The sequence below is a fragment of the Schistosoma mansoni genome, chromosome 5 (assembly GCF_000237925.1).
Source record: "Schistosoma mansoni strain Puerto Rico chromosome 5, complete genome".
In the NCBI taxonomy this organism is placed as follows: domain Eukaryota; kingdom Metazoa; phylum Platyhelminthes; class Trematoda; order Strigeidida; family Schistosomatidae; genus Schistosoma; species Schistosoma mansoni.
The window spans coordinates 4,456,198-4,478,517 of record NC_031499.1 but is presented as its reverse complement, the minus strand read 5'-3'; the positions used below and the strand labels follow the sequence as shown (position 1 = coordinate 4,478,517).

Here is a 22,320-nt window from a genome sequence, read left to right as displayed (position 1 = left end):
TGATATGTTCAGTGGAAGCAAGCTCAGATTTCACATTACACGTTGATTCTTTACGATCTCTAATTCTATATTCATGGTTATGTACGTTTTCATTGATATTTACTTATCGATTAGACAGAATTTGAGTATCTGTGTTCGTTTTTACATAGTTCACTCCAGTCCATAACACAATAAGCTACTACCACCACATCACAAGGAATGAACTTCTTGGTCTGTCCTTTCTCCGCACAGTAAACCAAAAACGATAGACAGAACAAAAGTGAAATAGTACTGACATAATTATATGATAAATGAGCATCATTATTAAAAAATTTAAATTTTGCACGAACATATATAACAAACTATTTCTTAAAATAAAGGATAAATAGGGTCAACATATTTCAATGGACTAAGGGAATATTAAAAATTAGTTTTGAATAACAATGTGGATTAATACCACATTTCCATCAAAATGAAAGGAAAAAGCGACGATTAGAAAATACACCGACGACATAATTTACAAAAAAAGAAGAGAGGAAGGACGATGACGACGACGATACAGAATAGCGCTGTGGAGAGCAAAAAGCTCATTTCTCCCTGAGAATTTTAATTGTAGTGGTAGTTTCAGTTACGATGATGAGGAGAGAAAGTAGGAGACACTCAAAAAGCCGGAATATTGTTTCGCCATTTGGCATTTCAATCCGTCTTCTTAGATTTCTTGTGTTTACCTGTGAAACCAATAATGAAGCAATACAAATACATACACAGATATACATATAACTCAGATAGGTAAAAATAAACCATAGGGAGGGAGACAAGTAGACAGTATATGTAGTACACGATTGAGACAGATAGCCAGGATACTATATTAGGTGGGTTCACAAGTTTAGGAAGAAAACAATGTATAACATGACGAATAAGTGTAAATTGGTTTAGGATATGTACAGTGATGCGAAATCAACGAGAGGCTACTTAAAAAATCGCATCAATATTGACGGATAGAGATTATAAGACAAACAGGGAGAGAGACATAGAGGAAAACAAGATGATGTATGAATGGACAAATTATAATATCATGTAATGCTGATCTGACAAGACCATTTCAATCGATATTGAGGTAGGCCTATTTCTATGATCAGTTCTCATTGTCATGTGCATCACAAATAATAAATTGATCGTGTTCATTTTGTTTGCTTAATACAAATATAAGTTAACACAACTGTTATAATTGTGGTTTTTTTTATATAAACGACCCAGCTATTCCTATTGCTTAGTATTCTTATACGATGACACTCGACAAGACCCCAAAATCAGAACACGTTGAACAGGAATGAAATTGTATTCAAAATAACAATGGTATGTGAACAGCAATCCGCAATCCGCAATCAATAGTTTAAATATCGTTCATATATTTATAGTATATGCATAACAAGCTTATAGATTTTTCTGCAATAATATGCCCGGGCTGATCGGTTTAAAATTAATCAATCAGCGCGCAGAAACATCATCATGCATAAAACATGCTTAATCCAATATATATCCCACTAACTCCTCCCCCTTGAGCAGATTCGTAGGATCTGGTGTTAGGGTCCAACTGCAACCGCTTTACTGGTTTGCGCTTCCGGTTAGTCCATCTTCTAGGTAATAAGGACGTTGTATCATCCTTCGTTTGCACCTTGACTGTCCTGTCTGTTTCAGGTGTTTTGATCTCAAAGGTGTCTAGCAGAACATCAAGAGGTAATCTATGCTGCGTTTCGTTGTTGGAGATCGAGGTTGATTTCAGTTGGTTAGCATGACGCACCCAGATTTCTGAACCAACGGACACCTCGTAAACCACATTTCCTTTCTTTTGCACGATCCGACCAGCTATCCATGTAGGATGTTTTCCTCGATAGTCCATAGCAAGTACCTTTTGACCCACACTGAACAATCGTTTTTGTGCCCCATGATGACTATTGTACTGTTTCTCCATCATCACGTTTCGTTGCGGCTTAAGAGCTGGAGTCGGACGAATGCTCTCAAAATGTGTACGTATTTTTCTGCCAAGTAACGCTTCCGCTGGGGAGACTCCATTTGTTGTCTGAGGGCTCGGTGTCGAACGGTAGATAAACAAGAACCTCTCTAAGATCTCTTCGGTGTCCCCCTCCCCTCTTGATTTTTTTAGAGCATTTTTGAACGTACCAACAAAACGTTCTACCTGACCATTCGATTGCGGATGGAATGGAGGTGTTCGGATGTGCCTGATTCCGTTCTGCTGACAAAATTCTGAAGTCTTTTCTGACTTCACCTGACGACACTGGAGTGTTTCGAATTGTCGCTGCTGCTACACTCCGTATTTCTGGAACCTTTTCACCTGTCTTTTTTGCATATGAGGTGGTGTCTAATGATGGACACGACACGCTGTTGATGGGTATATCCATTAATCCAAGCTTTTCTAACATATCTAGACCAAGTAGATCAAGGTTTGGTCGTTCTGTTAGATAGCATACTCCTTTACAGCTATTTCCATTGAAGGAAAATTCACATTGTAATTCACCAACTAGCTTCAGTACACCTCCAGATACGTTTTTAGCCGTTTTCTTGGATGGCTTCATTGGCGGTTTTCCCAGCAAGTTATAAGTCTCTCTAGACACTAGAGTAATATCGGATGCTGTGTCAATTTGAAGACGAACCGCTATACCATTAATCTGGATCGTAACATACTTTCTCCGAATGTCATAGTCTGTTTGAAAGGCTGCTACCAGAGAAAATGATTTAGATTCGGCTGACTTTATGTGTCGAGGACGTTTGTGCTTCTGCTTAGGCTGGGACGTACGATTTGGAGGACAATGACCTTCTTTATGCCCACGTTTGTTACACATCTGACATTTATGTTTCTTGAATGGGCAGAATCGTACATAATGCCAATCACCACATAACCAACATGCAGTCGTTGGTTTGCTACTACTTGTTTTCGGTTTCTGAACTTTTAACCTCGTAATAGCATTGACACTACTGCAGGTTAAATTAGGATTTACCTGTTCAATCAACTGATTGTCGTGTCTGATGTTCTGTAGCCGCTTACACTCATCTGTTAACGTTCTGAGTGTGATGTTAGGATCTTGATCCAAACGAGTTAGAAGTCTGGTTCTAATTTCAGCATCTTGTGGTGACTGCAGAGCTTTGATGAATATAAGGCATTTAAATTGATCTTCTGTCAACGAGCGTAACTTGAACTTTTCACATTCTCTGTTGACGATGTCTGCTAGAACACCATATTCATCGGCTTCTCGTTTCACCAAATTAAGACACTGGAAGCGAATACTAAACAATGAGGAAGATTCACCGAATATTTCTGACAGCTGAGATACTGTCTCCTCGAAACTGAGCTCTCGAGGTAACTTTGGCAATATATGATCAGCATAGCGTGCATGTTCATGACTTCCCAACTTACGCATCAACAGTCGAGTCTTCCACGCGTCGTCTTGATTACAGAACTCTATTCTAAATGTGTCTTCCCAACGCTTGAACCACGTGAGAAATGTATTGCCACATTCGGGGTCATAATAGAATTCTGGGATGCTGCTGGCAACTGCATCACAAGAAGAAGTACTTGTAGTAGCATGTGAACTCGAGTAGTGTATGCTAAGCTGTTGCGTCAAAGTTTCTAACAGGCGCATTTGTGCGTCAAGTTGTGCTTGCTGTTGCTGTAGTATTTGGCTGAGCTGGTCATCTGATATAGGCATTTTGAATGAATTTTCCTTTTTCCCCGTCGCCACTATTTTATTTGTAATTTTTGGTATATAAACGACCCAGTTATTCCTATTGCTTAGTATTCTTATACGATGACACTCGACAAGACTCCAAAATCAGAACACGTTGAACAGGAATCAAATTGTATTCAAAATAACAATGGTATGTGAACAGCAATCCGCAATCAGCAATCAATAGTTTAAATATCGTTCATATATTTATAGTATATGCATAACAAGCTTATAGATTTTTCTGCAATAATATGCCCAGGCTGATCGGTTTAAAATTAATCAATCAGCGCGCAGCAACATCATCATGCATAAAACATGCTTAATCCAATCTATATCCCACTAACAACAACTGAGCACAAAAAAATAGAATGAGCCACGAAAATGATAACACTGAGCCTCTTAAATACCGTGGTACGGCTGTTGGTGTGAAGAGTTGACACGTTCCATAGAAATAGTCAAATACTGCCACAACATTTTAGTCCATGCAAGAGAAACCCTACTCACTTGCTTTCACACGGTACTACCGTTGTTTACAAAATTGAGTGGAAGAGAAACAAACATTAGGAGTTCTAACAAGGTCTGTGGACACGGAGGGTTCACTTACGTAAGCTAGAAAACCTTAACACCAGACCAACGGCATACATTGACCTGCATGATATTGAACGGACGAACGGCATATAATCCTATTTGGTTACCAGATAGTATGACACTGCTCCATTACCTTGTGGATTAGACCTCCAAGTCAATGGCTCGGGGACCAGCCCCCTAAAACTGCCTGCTTCGAATTAGCACCCGGATGCAGTGTTCTAGCCCATTCACACATATGACAATTGATAATCACGCAAATACGCTAATTTACAGTAACAGAAGTTTACCCTTTTTAACCAGGATAATGAGCTGAATCATAAGGATTCATAAATCACTGCAGGTTTGTAATTATGAGGTGCTTTTTTCTATCTGCAATTAGCTTTTATTTTAAGGAACACTGTAAGAAAACTAAAGTAACCTTAGCAAGATGATACTAGGATCCGATTTTTTATTTTACTACGTACTTATCACCCTCGAAATGATCTCATATGGCCACGCGAATATATAGCCTCTGTCAGGGAAGTCCTACTCACTGCCTTCTCGTGGTGGGGGTGTTGTTCACAAAAGTGAGAGGACGAAAAGCGAATGTCCGGTGCTTTAAACGGGTTGGTGGACATGGATGGTCCACCTAGGGGAGTTGGAAAACCCTGATTCCAAACCAATGGTGCACATGGGCTCCAGGATCCTGAGGGAACGAATGGCGTATGAACCTATTGTTGGTCACCGGCTACCATGGGACTGCATCTCCTCACGATGCTCCACTGCCTTGTGGATCAGACCTTTAGGTCAAAGGCTCTGGGTGTGGCCCCCTAAGAAAACCACCTGCTTCAGTCTGGGCACCTGGGCAGTATCACAGCCCTCACACAAATCGGATGAGATTTATGAGGCGCATATTTATCTGGTGCTTTTTTGTACCAATATTTATGTGTTTAAATAAAATAAATAATAAAATAACTTATCACCAGATAACCAAAAAGCAGGAAGTAGACAAATTACTTTACGATAAAACAATCGTTGTATTGAAACATTTGTCAAAGATATCGATTGAAAAACTCATATTCCAATGGTTGACCAATAAGGTGACGTCAACCAACAAGTTCCTACAACAGGAATTGATCATTTAGCCGGTAACATTAAAAAAGGACAGAATCATATAGATAAATTAGATCAATTATAAGTAAATAAGCAGGAATCAAGGTACATTAACACTTACTCTGAACAGGAACAGACTCTTTTCGCTCTGTCCGTTGTTGTGTTTTTGAACTCAACCTTTTATACTGAGTCTTATTCAAAGAGCGAACCATCAGTACACTGACTCCGAAGCAAAGAACAGTAGCCATGATTGTTACTGAATAAAATCCAAATCGTCCAACATCCGAGAAAACCGCAAGTACGGGATAAGGGTAGAAACTATGGATGCGTATAAGGTATTCCACGCTGGAAGCGAAACCGATAGTTAACACAAACTTAAGTTTCTGTAAGTGATTTTAAGAGTTCTTTTAAAGATAGCAACATACTTCAAAGGAGAAATGTATGGGTAGTAAATAATCCCTCTTCGACGTGACAAATACGATTTAGTATTTAGCATATATATTGGAAAACTAGTCGCAGATTCAAATATCACTAGTTAGGACCAAAGTACGCTAGATTTCTGTTTGTAGTTTTGTGGCTTAAATTTCTAAATACTCAAATTCTCACCACCTTTTTGAGATACTGTTTTGTCAATACGGTAAGAGTAGGTGAGTATACAGTGAAGCTCACTAAGAGAACTTCAAGTTGATTAAACGCGGTAAACACGTCGATATATGTATATTACATTATGGACTACATATGGTTGTGAAGATTAACAAAACTGTGGTCGCTTATATCTGCCTACATTCAGTAGGGCATGATTTAAGATATTAGTATAAGTCCTGAGTTTTAATTCTATTCGAACACTTCTATTCTCGATGACACTTTGGACCGATGCATATGTACCAGGTTCTACGTTGCATATGACCGACTGACTTTCTGAATTCCACCTCATATCTAGTTCTTTTACGACCAGTTTTAGTTCTCATTTTCGCCTCTCATATTTCTGATTATCTCGGTGTTGATCTACGGTATGAAAACTTGTACCGACCAACACTTGTCGCAGATCTTGCGTTGCTTACGCATGAATAACACTCACTAGGATGTTCCTGTGATCCATAAGTCAAATAAAAGATCAGACATTTAGTTAAATGACAAAGTGGTACACACATATATCTTGAATAAAGCTCCGTAGAAATACTGACTACTCTGTATAGCCTTTATTTGTGAAGAGAATAAAACTGATGGATAAAAAGTGTGTATGTTAGTTTCGCATTGTAGAAGTCAGTACATAATTCCGGGTCATTATTTGGTGATTTGCATGAAAGCTTTAAAGAAAACCCGTTTACTTCTGTAATTAGGCACTTTAGTTGTCGCTTAATGAGATCATGTATTGCTAACGCTAACGTACAATCTGCATTTAAACTATAAACGGAGCAGTTGGAGAACATAAAGCTACTTGCGATGTCACCAAAAGACCACCTCAGACACTAAAATATCTACCACAGGACACAATGGACTACTAACCACCGACGTTTTCCCGAGTGAGTCCGAATTCTATACCCGTCAAGTGTCGCTTTTCCCTCTAATGGCCTAGTACGGGCGAGGGCGGGAAGAGTTCGCTCTCCCTCTCCAAATGCTCTCACATGGTCATATGCATACAGCCACTGACAGGGAAGTCCTAATCACTGCCTTCTCGTGGCATTACTGCTGTTTACGAAATTGAGAGGACGAAAAGCGAATATCCGGCGCTTTAACCGGGTTGGTGGACACGGAAAGCTCACCTAGAGGAGTTGGGAAAGCCTGGTTCCAAATCAATGGTGCATACGGGCTCCAGTATCTTGAAGGAACAAGTGGTGTATGAAACAATCGTTGGTCACTGGTTACCATGGGACTACATCTCCTAACGGTGCTTCACTGCCTTGTGGATAAGACCTTTAGGTCGAAGGCTCTGGGTGTGGTCCTCTAAGAAAACCACCTGCTTCAGTTTGATCATCCGGACAGTATCATAGCCCACACACAAATCATGACTTAGGTGGCGTATATGTATTCGGTGCCCCTTTGTACCAATAATTAATTGGCCAAATAAATAAATAAATAATGTATACAGACCTTGAACACGCCTGGTAAATGCCAACAAACTGAGCCACAATTAGAACTTACTAGATTAAATATCCACCGAAGTATGCTAGAAGAAACAGGATTGAGTTCGATATAGGAACGATTGTTGGTCTCCATAGTAGAGCGTCAATTATGATGGCAGGAGTTCCAATAGTGTGCTAAAATAAAATTTATGGATGGACTTACACAAGCATGATTGTACCACCATGGGACGGATTTCATTTCTGATTCATTCGCCAATAAGGTCTTATCTGAGATGAAAATGCCCCAGAACATGATACACACAATCTACATATTAGAATTGAAATCCGCTTACTAAATTGGCTGTAAATGCGAGAGAGTATAGTGAGCTGTGCATTTTAAAGATTTTAAAATACTGCAAAGGAGTCGCCAAAGCATAGTAAACAATCTGCAGTGACTGAAACAATAAGCTTCTGTATCAAAATATCTTACTATTGTCAGGATTGTAAGAAAACGCAATAAAAATGCCAGGTCCTTGAAATGAAACGGATCATTACCATGAAACAGTTGATAAGTATAAAAAACGATATAAATAAAAAAACACAGTGCAACTGAGCGATGTAATACGCTAAGCACGATAGCCATAGAGATTCGCAATTTAACTGCGGGACAAAATATGTTTCCGTGAGATAATTTATAAAAACAAATTTTGTTCCAATATGTGATATCGTTGTTGTGAATTAGTATAAATCAGTTGATTTCATCATGATCGTCTATGTTGTTTCGGTACGTTTCAATCATCAGAGGGTACGGAAATACAGATAGGTCAAATGATCTCGATCATCACAAAGGATCTCTTTCAATATGAAAACCCAGTATCGCTTAAAATTTTTCTGCAGAAGATAATGATACTTTGTTCTCTGGTAGAGGATTCCACTGATTCGCGATTTTATACTAGCGAAAAACCCCAGTGGGTGTAAATTTGACCCAGGTTTATTGAAGCTGTTTGAGAATACCCTCTCATAAATGCAGTTTTCAGTGAGACGAAAAAAATTGCAACAATAATTCGAACATCGAAAATAAAAACAGGGCGAAGCGCATGCGAAAATTTATTCCCCTGGTAATGCTGATAAAATGCTGAGCAGATTATTTGACTTACATTTACATCTGAAATAAAATATTGGTTGCATTTCAAACGAAGACCGAATTTCGTTTTCGAAAGGTTTTCGCTGATGGTAATGGATTTGGCAAAAAAACTTCACTACTACTTCACAAAAAAAGGAAGCATAGAGGTATCAGTTCCGAGTCAAATGATCCTTGAAGCAGATTACACGAACATTTACACCCAATATTTTTACACTTGAGGGTCGGAAATGGTGAATTGGATACACCGGATCCAGAAGGCATGACTCGACAATGCAGGCGTGGTCACTCTGTGTGACAACGAGCCTTTCAAATCAAATGTATTATTCTGTATCTACCTCAAATGTGTTCTTTGTAGGTTGTCAGGAAGCATACTGCTGTTTTTATCGATGTGTTACTGTAGAGAGTGGTGCATATTCTACATAATATCTTATAGATTAAGTAGTCACATCATAACAATTCCACAATCTTAGATTAGGTACATAATTGCACTAGCGGAAATAAGTGCACCTAAAACTGAACTGGACATCAATCTTGCAAAACTTAATATTGCCTAAATTCGTACTAATTTTTCCGACTGAGTGCTATCTATATTTCAAGCATGTATGCCTTAGATGCCTCATTAGTTTTTTCTTGTGTATTTGTTGGCTAATTAATTTTTCTGGTTTATCAGTTAACAATACAACTGTGGAGGCTTTCAAATCAGTCTCAAATAGCCAACAATACATAAACCAATGACTGGCTGTTAAATGTGCTGTATCTGTATGAGACTAAATCCTTTAGAAATGTAATTAATATTTTAAAGAGTTATTAACTACACCCTTTCCATTGTAACGTTCAAGGTATCTGTAGAGTGCGTCAGTGGCGTACTGTAGTTTATTCGAACCACTACTGCACGCCTGTCCAGCGGATTATCATTAATTTGGAATATTTGGATAATTACTAGTGAAGCGCGAAATGTGGGTGGGTGACTTTATAAAGAGTCATCTAATAGGTGAAGAATAGCATCAGAGTCAGAAAAAGAATTCAGTAGAAGTAAGCTATTTTGACTGTGCGGTTGCGTTTTTGCACTGGATTATTGTGAACGGCAAGACTAGGATGATTCGTACAAAATCAATTGTGGGGATGTAGCCTTTGCTTTCCAAATCCGAGTCATAATACCCGCATTAGATCCCCCTTTTTTATCGATGATCGTGTCGAGGTACGTAGAACTTTCCACCTCTTCCGTCAAATGTGCTTGGGTTTGTTCTCCCTGCGTTGTATTTCAAGAGCTATGTATGCTGATACAAACTGCTGTAAAGGTCGCCACAAAACTGGCTGTCTTCTCATTCATTTGTCCTTGTGTATGGGATATAGGAACTAGGTCATATGTGAAGTTCACATCGTCTAGTTGCATGTAAGCTGTCCATTGTATTCCGTGCTCCCAATGAAATGTAGAGGTCTTCGAAATTCAATCGGCCGCAAGAAGAGGGAGCAAATGCGAAAGTAAGCAGCTTTGTACGACACCGATCTTTACTTGGAACTAATCTTTCAGCTAGCCTTCGCGCATGACTTGAAGTGCAGTCCATCATGTGGATCCCGTGTGACTTCAACGATCTCAGGTTCACCACTGTGTCAAAAAATGTTCCATAAAGTTTTCCTATCCACACTGTCAAACGCCTTTTCATGGTCAAGAAAGTTTATGTATGGTGACGAGTTCTATTCATTTGGTCGTTCAACGAAAATCCGTAGTGTCGCAATTTGTTCTGTTCACGACCGATCCTTACGGAGTCTGACCTGTTGATCTCGAAACTAGGCGCCTATCGAATCTTTTATTCGGTTCAGCAGCGCTCTGTTGCAAACTTCCCCTTGTACTTATAGTATTGCGATGCCTCTGTAGTCCTCACATTTAATGAGATCCTCCATATCTTGATGAAATCTCCTCTCCAGTTTGTCACAATTTGTTCCTCCTCCGGAATCTTCCTGAACAGGACACGGAACATTTCAGTTACTTTTATGTTTGACTTCAATGCTTCGTCTGGTATGTTGTCTTGCCCTGCTGCTTTCTCACACTTGATTTGTCTGATTTCCATGAAGATTTCTTCGATCATTAATGGATCGACATATACTGGAATGTCTGTGTTTGTTGCTTCGATATCCAGTGGACTCGACCGAGCTAGCCTGTTAAAGAGTTGCACAAAGTATTCTACCCATGTGTTCCACTGTTTTTAAGTTTCATTGATTGACTTGCCGTCTTTGTCCTAGACAGGTCTATCTGGTTTACTACGTTTCCTTACCCATTCCTTCGTTGTGTTATGTGTGTCTCATATTTCATTCTCTCACAGCTTTTTTCACTGTCATTTCTAGGTCTTCCACGCACTTCTGATTGTCGATTCTAATACTCTTTTGTTTTCTTCTGTGTATTAGACATGCACCTTAGCTTCCCAAGTTCTTTTTCAGCTGTTGTTAATCGTCGTCTTCTCGTCCTTCCTTTCTTGGATCTTGTCGACGACTTCGATAGACACCCATTCCTAATGATGACATTTCTTTCGACCTTAAACCTTCTAATACGTTGAAGTTAATGCTTCTTTGATTTGTCTTTCCAAATATCCATATCGTCCCGTCATGTATTCGTAAGCGTTGTTGTCCATTCCGACTTTGACGTTCAGGTCTCCCATCAGGATGGTGATGTCCTTTCCTCAGCACTTATCTGTGATTGATTGCAGCCTGGAATAGAACTGATCTTTGTCGTCGTCATCGCTATCATTGGTGGGTGCATAACATTCATTGTATTTCCCTCCTTGTTTTTTTTGAATGGTGCTTTGATAATCCTAGATACTTGAGATTCCTATTCTACAAGTGCATTTCGTGCTTCTTCGGAAGCATTAGAGCAACTCCCTGAGTGTGTGGAGCATTTTCTTCTCCGTGACCGGAGTACAGTAGCATCTCCCTCGAATCTATCCTTTTGTATCCAGCTTGGGCCCAATGTGTTTCACTGATTCCGAGTGCTGCCAATTTGTATCTCCCCATCTCCATTGCTATTTGATTGGTCTTCCCGGTCTCCCATATTGTTCGGACGTTCTATGTACTTAAAGAACATGTTGCTCTAGTTGTCAGAATGAGCATCGATCGCATGGCTTTTGAAGGATCCTGGCGTTCATCTCAGGGCGTCATAATTCTTCCTTCAAGTAACAGGAAAGTCTTTTAATTTTTTCACTCTTAGTGGCACTTTTTTTAGCAAGGTTGTTTTCTACGGGATATGGTTGCCGACCTCACACCTAACCCTCCTAGTTTTTCTTTAACATGTAACACAACGAAAAGAGAATGAATGATTCATTAAAGATTATGATGTGACTTATACGTAGGGTTTCATGGGTTAGGCAGTTATATCATGGCAAATTCATAATATCTATTATTACAGTGACGCAGATAAGATACCAACATGAGGTTGTGCAGGAATAATTCTTATACTAAAGGCCACCATTTAATTTGTTTGATCTGGTTATTTTTTTAGCAAACTTTCTTCGAATAGTTAAGCTGAATGGAGTACAGTCTTCACCAAAAGGTACTAAACATTTTCTCACTGGTCATAAAAAGGATGTTTATTTATAACGTGATGATTACAGGAAAAGTAAGGAGTTTTGGGGATATTTCTCAGATAATTTTATTTGCATGATCAGTAGAGTACCGTTCTATTCCCGTAATTTGGCGTTTCATTATCATCTAATACTGCTAACTAATTATGTACTACTTGTTGTTTATGAATATGATTCAAACATTCAGCATTAGGGTTATTTATTATACTCCGTCGCTCAAATTGAAGTTCCAAAAAGGATGGGGAGCAGACCTTAATTAATTAGGTTTTGCCGATTCGTTTGCAGACATGTATTATCAATTTAGAAAACAACTAAAATACTCAAAGAAATGATCAGAAGTCACAGTATTTGAAACAGCTTATAGCTAATCACTGTTTATTAAAAGTGTCCAGGAAAATCTACAAATCAACCTATTAGATTGATAACATGAAAAGTTTATCACTAATTTCCCTGTGCCAGACTAAAAGTCACTAGAAACATATGGTTACTTAAAACCATATAAATACTTCGTATACCGTAACGGAACAAACCTTATGTGTAATGCTTCCATCATTTTACTTTTGCTGCCGTTTAATAGCCATAAATCTCACGCATAGAGACGTTGGTATGTCAAGGAGAAAAACTAGAAGCATAAAAGAACTATAAGAAACTCAGGATTTAAAGGAAGCCGAAAACTCAGCGCGTTCAACCGGTGGTTATTATAAAACGACGTATCCTAATCAGTTAGTCTGAATCTACCTTGATGATTCAGATAAACTGTCTGATACATTTTGACTTGGTTGTCCATTGTTTTCTAGCCTGATAATGTACCAGAAAATGTCGTCCGTCGACATAAATGACGGTTGAAACTAATTCAAGAATTTACACTACAAACAAGCAATACGTATAATAGTAGAAAGAAAGAACACACTGATATCATTGGTTCATTATATATATATATATATATGTATATATATATACATATATAATTTATTGTAACATACATAAATATAGTCAAAAGAAAATGTATGGTAGCAGCAAGTCGATAGATAAAAATAACATTAAAATGTGTGTGAGAGAATTGAACAATGTGAATACTTAAAGACTCAGCCAAATAAACATTTATTATCACTTATACTGGATAGTTGTGCAATATGACCACAAACATTTTGCTCGTCATCATCATCATCATCTACACCATAACCATCACGTTCTCCTTGATTATCAATATTGTTTTTGTTTGAAGAAAGGTCATTATCACATTTCTTCGATTGTTCAACAATACCTATACTTGCTTGAGTACATTCTTCCTGTGACAATACCTCAATATCAGGATCTTCTTCATTGTCTATTACAACATCATTTCCTGTTTCTTCTGCCTCTACCTCATCATCATCTTCAGTATCAGTACTTGATGTATCACTACTATCATCATCGTCATCTGATGCAGCTTCTTCTTGTTCCTTGAGGATTTCTACAATTCTTTCAGGAAGTGGACGAACAGTGAACTAAAAAATATTATAATTACAATAATCAGCTACAAATGTCAACAATGGGGAATTATTTACTGCTCTGAGTAACCACTAATGTCATGTTTGTGTAGTCTTTTAGAGTTGACCAAATCTTATAGATCAAGTTCGAATATGTCTACCAGTCTACATGCGCCATGTTGTGATGTTAGTTGGTTGGAGGTAATTCGCAGGAAACTCTAGTGGATATAGGTTTTACACTAATCGGTACTCGTCAGCCAGAAGTAACTATAATCTTAAGAGAGCTAACTCTGCACTGATTGAAGCCGAGCGTTTATCAAGCACTAAATTGCTCTCCTTCTTTAGGTGAAACTTTAATGAACACTACCAGTTGTTGAGACTGTCTATAGGTGATTACTGATATGACTGAAACCTTTCATCAGTTTTTAACAACTATCACAATCAAATTAACACTACAAAATAATTTAATATTCGATAATATTTTGAGTTGGAGATAGAACTGTATAACTTAATGAGCTAGCGCTACCAGCAACGTTTCTAATGTTGCACACAACACTTTAAAGTAATAATATGCAAACTTAGTGTGTGGGTACTGCATATAGTAATGTAATTTTCATAAGAGATCACATCTCAAGACCTACTATTCACTATATTTGTGTTTTTCACTTTAAATATAGGGCTGTAGTACACTTAAATGTTCATAGTAAACAGTTATAGGCAACTGTAAGCATTTCTCATGAAGTGTTTAATAAACTACGTTGTGGACAACTTCAGTTACAGATTTTTATTTTAAGAAAAGTTATTGAATATCTGTCATATTAGTTCACTATGATAATCGTTTGATTTTTTGAACATAATTATCAAATTAACTCAGAATAGGTTGACTGCTCAACTTGTGCATATGTGTGGATATGTGATGAAGCTATGTAATAACAACATGAAATATAAATCGTAGATTACATAATTCACGAAAAAAAAAACAAGCAACAACTATGTATGAACTTTTGAATATTTGTCTGTTTGTTCTAACAAAAAATATTGAATTAGAGGCCTTTACAATCGATAAGGTTAGAAACAATGTTATCAATGGTAAACTTTATATTAAATACATGAGACACATAGAACAACTGATCACAAATATTTATCTGATATTTATTTATTTAAATAAAATTGAATGCTTTAAATAAATAAATAAATAAATGAGAAGTAGATAATTCAGGATGTTAACTATTTTGATTATTGAATTTTATGGTATAGAAACGTTCTATTGAATAAGAACAACAGTTCTGTAATGACAGTGAATATTTGTAATTTAGCTAGATATTTTTAGTGTTGTTGAGTTCTATGTACTACAAAATGGTGTAATTACAGAGTTTTCATTATCATTTAAAACGAAAATATTAATGAGTTTGTAGGTATCATTACCAAGTTTTGATTTGATAATTTTGAATAAACTGAAAATATTAATGTCTACTTTATGTAAAAAAAGATGTGAATGAAAGTTTTACAATTTAATTTATCTAGCACAGAGAACTCAATTAATATAAAGCCCCCTAATGCCCTGGTAAGGCCGAGGGTGGGAAGAGTCCGTTCTCCTCCTACAAATGCTCTCAAATGGGCATGTGCGTACAATCACTGCTGCAGGGAAGTCTTACTCACTGCATTCTTGTGGCATTACTGTTGTTTTCGAAATTGAGAAGACGAAAAGCGAATATCTGGAGCTCTAGTCGGATTGGTGGACATGGAGGATCCATTTAGGAGTTGGAAAACCCTGATCCAAATCAATGGTGCACACGGGCTCCAGTATCCTGAAGGAACAAGTGGTGTATGAAACAATCGTTGGTCACAGGCTACCATGGGACTACATCTCCTCACGATGCTCCACTGTCTTGTGGATTAGACCTTTAGGTCGAAGGCTCTGGGTGTGGTCCTCTAAGAAAACCACCTGCTTCAGTTTGATCATCCGGACAGTATCATAGCTCACACACAAATCAAGTGACTTGTGTGGCACATATGTATTTAATGCCTCCTAGTACCAGTGTTTGTGTTTAAATAAATAAAATAATATAAAAAACTAGGTCTATTACTTCTTGAAGTTGATCACTTACCCTACTGGTTGCTTTTTAAGTTATTGTTACAATTACACGAACTCTTTCTAAACTTTCCCTTGTTGTAAACTTTTACTGAGCGTATTGGATAATACGGATTTTACACAGTCTTAAGTTTAATAGGTGATAGATATATATTTATGAGTAACTTGGTAGCAAGAATAACTGATTTATAAAGTTGCACAATAATTTTGCATGATTTGCAATGTGGTTTCTATTGCATAGAATGCGATGATTCGCCTTGATACAATTCTTTCGGTAGTAAGGGACTAGATAAACATACAACAAAGTCACTACTCAGCGATCAATTAACTGTAAATATTTTACTCTTACATGAAGTCAACAGCAATTCGTATAAATCAGTGGTAACACCGTAGGTTGTGAAAGTAGATAATGTTAGGTCATATGTAATAGGAAGTAACATGATTTCCCTCAAGACTGGAGGTAGGATTTGTTGACGAGTGTCGAATAGCACGAAACCTAGGCCAAGGAAGGTTTCCTGCAGACTATCTCCAACTAACTAACATCACAACATGGTACACGCGATATCACATCACGTAGACTAGTGGACAAATTAGATCATGATCGATAGAATCTGACCAGAAATAAAAGACTACACAAATATGGCAGTGATAATTACTCGGTCATTAAGTAATTACAAACGATTTTTTTTACCGTTATGTACTATTCTCGTTACGGACAAGTGAAGTAGTCTGCAGATAATAAAGCTTAAGGAAAACATGAATACAAGGTAACTCGCAATGTGTTCAATTCAACCTTCCTGAGTTTTCATTTAAAACAGAAAAAGACTCGAGTAAGAAAATATTCACACTTATTTGTAAAAACAAAGAAGTTTATAGTGTCGGACGTTCTACTGTTTGTCGTTTGCATCCATCATATACATTCGATTATACAATATTTATTTATAAATCAAAGAATCTTAGAGTTTGATATTGTATTCACCTCATGTGTTGAATAATTTGAACAGACTTTTTAAGTTTACACTTTAATGGCTAAATGATTAATTCGAATTCCAAATGAGAACAAAAGAATACCATGTGGATATTTGAACTATTATATTAGTGTTATATCCCGATAAAATTAGTGAAGGGTAAGTTTGGGCTCCATTTATGGACCAATATTATGCATATAATTTTTATCGTATATTTGCTAAATAATTAAACTACTCATATTCATGTTCCTTTCATTGTGAGCTTTATTTTGACCCTTGGACTATTATTGTACGATTTACCATTCTTGAGTTATACACAGTCTATTAATTACTGCTCTCCCTATTCACAGCCACATTTGGCTAACTTTGTACAGATGTTATTTTCTATTTTATTGGTACGATGCGATCTATCTGTTCGGTATATAAACCAAGTATGTTTGAAATACAATGATTCATACCACAGAGGCTGTTATTGGTGTTTTGGACTTAACTGGCTGGGCTAGGCAGAAGCAGGATCGATAAGCGCTGTAGACTGCTCGTACGGTTTTCGTGCGTCACTGTCCCAATCGATAGTTCGCTGCTCTCTGATTGGCGTTCTTATCAAGTCATACATTAACTGGGCATCCACTCGGCCACAAGATATAACAATTAGTTAAAGTCTAACTGCTACAACTATTACAATCATTAGAAGTGTTTATTAAAACATTAAAGTCTGAATTTACAGTACGGTTTGATTGATAATGTGTTTAGACTGCTTATATTTATCACTTTTAAGTATTATCAGGAGTCAGTCAATCATTGTCATACGTTTTTACAAATACATTATTAACAGTATAGAACGCTTCACAATTATAAATATTTAAGTGTTATGTGTTCTCTAAGCTTGACAGTTTAGCATTGAGGTTTACCACTGTATTTAAAGACAACATCAGAGCCTACTTTAAAAAGTAAGCCGTTTTTTAAATTCAATTACAATTAATTACCACTTAGTTGTGTTGACCAAGAATTTAATGGACTTTCCCCATGAATGTGTGGTCAGTGTTGCTTTTTCTCCTCTAAACTGGTCTCAGACATGACAGTCAGTTATCCAGCTTGACGAACATAACACTTCCACATAATGATCATATTGAAATACAAATATTCAATGTGATATATCAAAAGTATACAGCATATAAAATGAAGACGTACACGAATACATTCAGTGAAATCACAATCCATGTAACTATCTGAACGAACAGATAGTACGTACAAATACTGACCAGGGATAGGAGGTGCCACAAATCTAAGTTGTAGCTATAAAAAAAAATTAACAGAAAAACGGAAAAAAATATATATATATAATTTTTTGTTGTTCAAATTTATTGAAATCACGTACAGATCCAATTAGGACAGATATTGGAAATTCAGATGCGGTGGTCGGCTCTATTGTCCTAGATTGGCATACTTCAGCAGTGGGTATTCACAAACCCACAGCCGAGAAGTGAACCCAAGACCTTTGACAAAGGATGAGGATTGTGATATATAGTGAATTGATTGAAGTCAGACGTATACATCTTTGGGTGACGGCCTAGTGGTATAAAGGTTAAACGTTCACACGCGAGACCGAATATCCTGGGTTCGATTTTCGGTTACGAGGTCGTGGGTTTCTATTCCTGAGGATTCCTCATACTGTAGTGAACAGAACACGACTGTGGACAATCGAATGTATTTAAGCAAAAATTACAGACTATCTCAGTAAATTCTGAAAACCATACAATGGACAGTTAATTCGCAAATTAACAACCAATAGTCTCGATCTTCACTGTTTCTTCTCTAATTCAATTGTCCGTGCGTTTTCCTACCGATTGCGCTTCGTTTCAGTTCTTTCCTCATCGGTCTTCTGCCCAAATACATTCTATGTCTGACCAACACCATGTACTACATATATGGATATAAGTAGACCACACCACAATACTATGACGAAACGGCGTCCAGTGCTTTTAGGTTTTAAATGGAATTATATTTTCTTACCATGTCATTTTTTATTGTTATGATTGGAGAAAAAGCCTTTGCTTGTCAAATTTAAATGATTTAAGCTTACAAAATGAGAGTATACTTTTTCGACCTACTAGTTAGTATTTTTTTTAAAATTTAACTTCAAATAAATTAAAGACATATTATTTTGATCCAGATCAGTTTTGTAGTAATAACATATTAATACAGTTGCATAACTGATAACTGATTAGCCTTAATTAATTTTTGCAACTTCTCAGCCATACTTATACGCACACACACACTTATATAGGTTTTAACTATTTATTTCGCAGAGAGTATGGTTATTGTCAAGTCAGTCAGTCAGCTACAACGTAGGACCAGGCACATATATGCATCGGTCCAAGTTGCCATACCTCGTTAGCACAACAAGATGAACACTGGATTCATATAAGTAGTTAATTTAGTGGTGATAATATATAAAAGAAAGGTCGTGTATAAGGATATAGTATAGGAAGGAAGACGGATATGAAGCAATTTTAATCTCAAGGTTTAAGGGAAGATAAAGAATGTAGGTTATTGTCAAAGTGATGAATCAAAATTTCACAATTCATATTTCTATCCTTAATCTACAATATGTTTACATTATCTATAGTTTACAGGTTGTAATATCTATGCAAGAAAAGATGATTAGTAAACAATGAAAATAAGCCGAATTCTAAAAGTGTACAGAACTTATAAAACATTAATTCTAACTGAACTGACCTCCTCTTCAGTTTGTAATGTGGCAATGTAAATAGGTTTAGTGATAAGTTGTCGAGTTTTTCTGTCAGCTAGATATATCCACCAACCTTCAAATTTCTCCTGTAAATAGATGGTAAAAAACATAGTATAGATTAACGCATACATACACACACACATGGAGATCTCTAGTATGAGTAAGAACACAAAAATATGACATATGCACTTTGAAGTCAATTATGTAATGATATAGTCACATTATACTACTTGTTTTTACATTACAACTATCAAATGCATGAGAACATTCAACGATGAAGATGTACAACTATTGATTAACACTTTAAAGAAATAAAAGATTATCATATACTGAATAATTTAGTAAGTTTTATCTAGGATCACTTTTAACTGTCATTTTTCAGTGGTCGACATAGTGTCTGCAATGGTAAGGAGTTCATGCCATCTGTTGAAATATTACTGACTACGGTGTGTTCAAATTTTAATTTAAAATAGGATTTACATTGCGATCAGTTTTAGAAAATATGGATGAGTACTGGATTACTTTCCTAATCGAAGTAACTTATTGAATCGTAATTAAAAGACACTAAGTCCCATACTAATATTCAATTTCGGTGATGCGAGAATTTCTAATTCTACAAAAATTAATGTGAAGAAATCAAACTTCATCTAAATATTCAACAAAAATCATTCGAAATTTAGTCCTAAGCTCGCTAGGAAACGTAGATGAACTAGTGAGTACACACACATGGGAGGTTATGAAACAGTGACTCACTTATTTATCTATTGTTCTTTTTTCATTTCTCACTACAAAAGATGAACTCTGTCTCTATTTTTGCTGTCGTTGAATACTTACTTATTTGATGATAAATGAGTGTAGAATGATAAGTACACACCACAATGTCTTGAATTTTTGTCAATAAAATTCTGTAGCGTAGCACAGCTTGGACTATAACGAGAAATCTTTGCTTTTTAATTCACTTTTGGATACCTTGTCAGCACATTCAACTGTCATTAATGACATTATTGCGACTGCTTTACTGGTTGGTCCCGATGAACACAAAATCTGGATACAGATCTACCTACCAGTTTATTTAAATTACTAACTGATATCAAAACAAAATGCATCCAATGTCAAGTTACTTGTACGAGTCACTACATGGCAACATGGTCGATAAAATGTGATCAGCTCTAAAGAATAAACAAACATGATATAACTGTGGTGTTCTATTTGTATAGCTTCGTTGTTTATAAACATCCAAAGTGGATTCACATTCTGCCAAAAAGCTCCCTTATTCCAAAGTTTCTATGGACGTCATCTCAATCAGTTAGAAGCAATGTAAATCATGACACATATTCATCAGTTCAAATCCCTACATCATATCAGCATAATGAGATAAAATTATTACGACAGGTGCCCGGATGGTAACAGCATCAGTGCCAGTTGAAAACATTAAGAGTATGCAATATCATTCGAGAAGAAAAGATTAAATTCACAGAATAAAAAGTATAAAATATTCAAGATCTAAAGAAAGTCTAAGAGTGAATTATACATATCTGCATCATATCACTCAAGTCTTTAACAATTGGTTACAATGATTGAACTAACTCTAAACATTCATTTTATATCTGCCTACACGACGCAAACAGATCGTCAGTCGATTTCATGGATTGCCCCACGTTTTGGTTTAGCTACTCTTAGCTTTATTCCAAATATCCACACAAACAAACGTCCTTTGACAAGATAGACAGTTATTTAACACATGTAATACTTGTTCTTACCACCTCAGTCATTGAAGTATTATGCTATCTAACATATATTTACTCAATATTTTGACTTTAAAAAGAATATTAGAACAACACATGTAAGCTTACATATGTTGTTCTAATTTTCATAATGGGAATCTTTAATATTTTAAAAAGGAAGTTTGGTCACATTCTTTGTCATTATTACATAGACTGAAATTTCTACCCTCATGAATTTATCACCTCCCAAAGGTATCCAGTCATGCAGATCGCAAACTATTTTAAAAGACATGCAGCTATTTTGTTGCCCTCTCTCTCTACTTGCAAATTTTTAATTCTATTTCTTAATCCACTAGGTATTAGATGAAGATGAAGATGATTCAAGTATTTGGCCATTTAGCATGGTTACAGTTACTGTTGTATTAAAACGTAAACCATTATTAGATCCGAATGCAGTGAGTAGTGCTATGAACGCTAATGGACATACTACCAATACTAATACAATTACTACTAACTCTGGTACTACTAATTCTCCTACTACATTACCAGATTCAAGTTATTTCGATCGTGGTCAAACAATGCAACTTGATTGGAATGCCTATAATAATAATGATTCATTAAATTCTAAACTTTACCCTATCGCTGATATACATGGTACAGAGACGTTGAAATCGTTGAATTATGATGATTTTCTTGGCAGTGGTGGTGGTGGTGGTGATGAAGATAAGGGAGTAAGTTGGAGTTTTTTTTATCGTTATTGATGGTCCTTTCACTTATTCTGTAGCTTGGTTCTCTGTTATTTCAATTGTTTCTGACCAATTACCAGTACGCATTCACGACCTGGCGAGCAAAAAACATCGAATACAGAACCTCTCTTCTGCGTGAATGCCTAACTTTCTTTGATTGTTCCGTTGTACTATTTAAACTTGGATTAATGTTAATTTGGTTATTTATTCTCTGAAGAAGTGGCTTACACTGAGTCACGAAACGTCAGAAAAAATCTAATTTTTCTACTCATTGGGATATTATCAATATATTATTTATAAGTTTTAGTATTGTTACAAAATTGACAAGAACTAGTATTTGGAATTGGATTTGATAATATGTGGTTAGAAACAATCAAGAGCTAGATATAAA

At 36.4% G+C, this 22,320-nt stretch overlaps 1 protein-coding gene across 1 annotated transcript in view; it reads right to left on the bottom strand.

The window, feature by feature from the left end:
- Window positions 1-13,123: 13,123 nt before the first annotated feature.
- Window positions 13,124-22,320, bottom strand: part of Smp_145670 (DNAj-related) — a gene marked incomplete at its 5' end in the record, with an annotated part of 35,308 nt that continues 26,111 nt past the window's right edge. Inside the window, 3 exons of the mRNA XM_018797691.1 lie at window positions 13,124-13,668; window positions 17,899-18,003; window positions 19,447-19,545. Of these exons, the coding sequence (XP_018652708.1) occupies window positions 13,267-13,668; window positions 17,899-18,003; window positions 19,447-19,545 (606 nt within the window). The 3' untranslated portion in view covers window positions 13,124-13,266. The remainder of the gene's footprint in view (window positions 13,669-17,898; window positions 18,004-19,446; window positions 19,546-22,320) is intronic.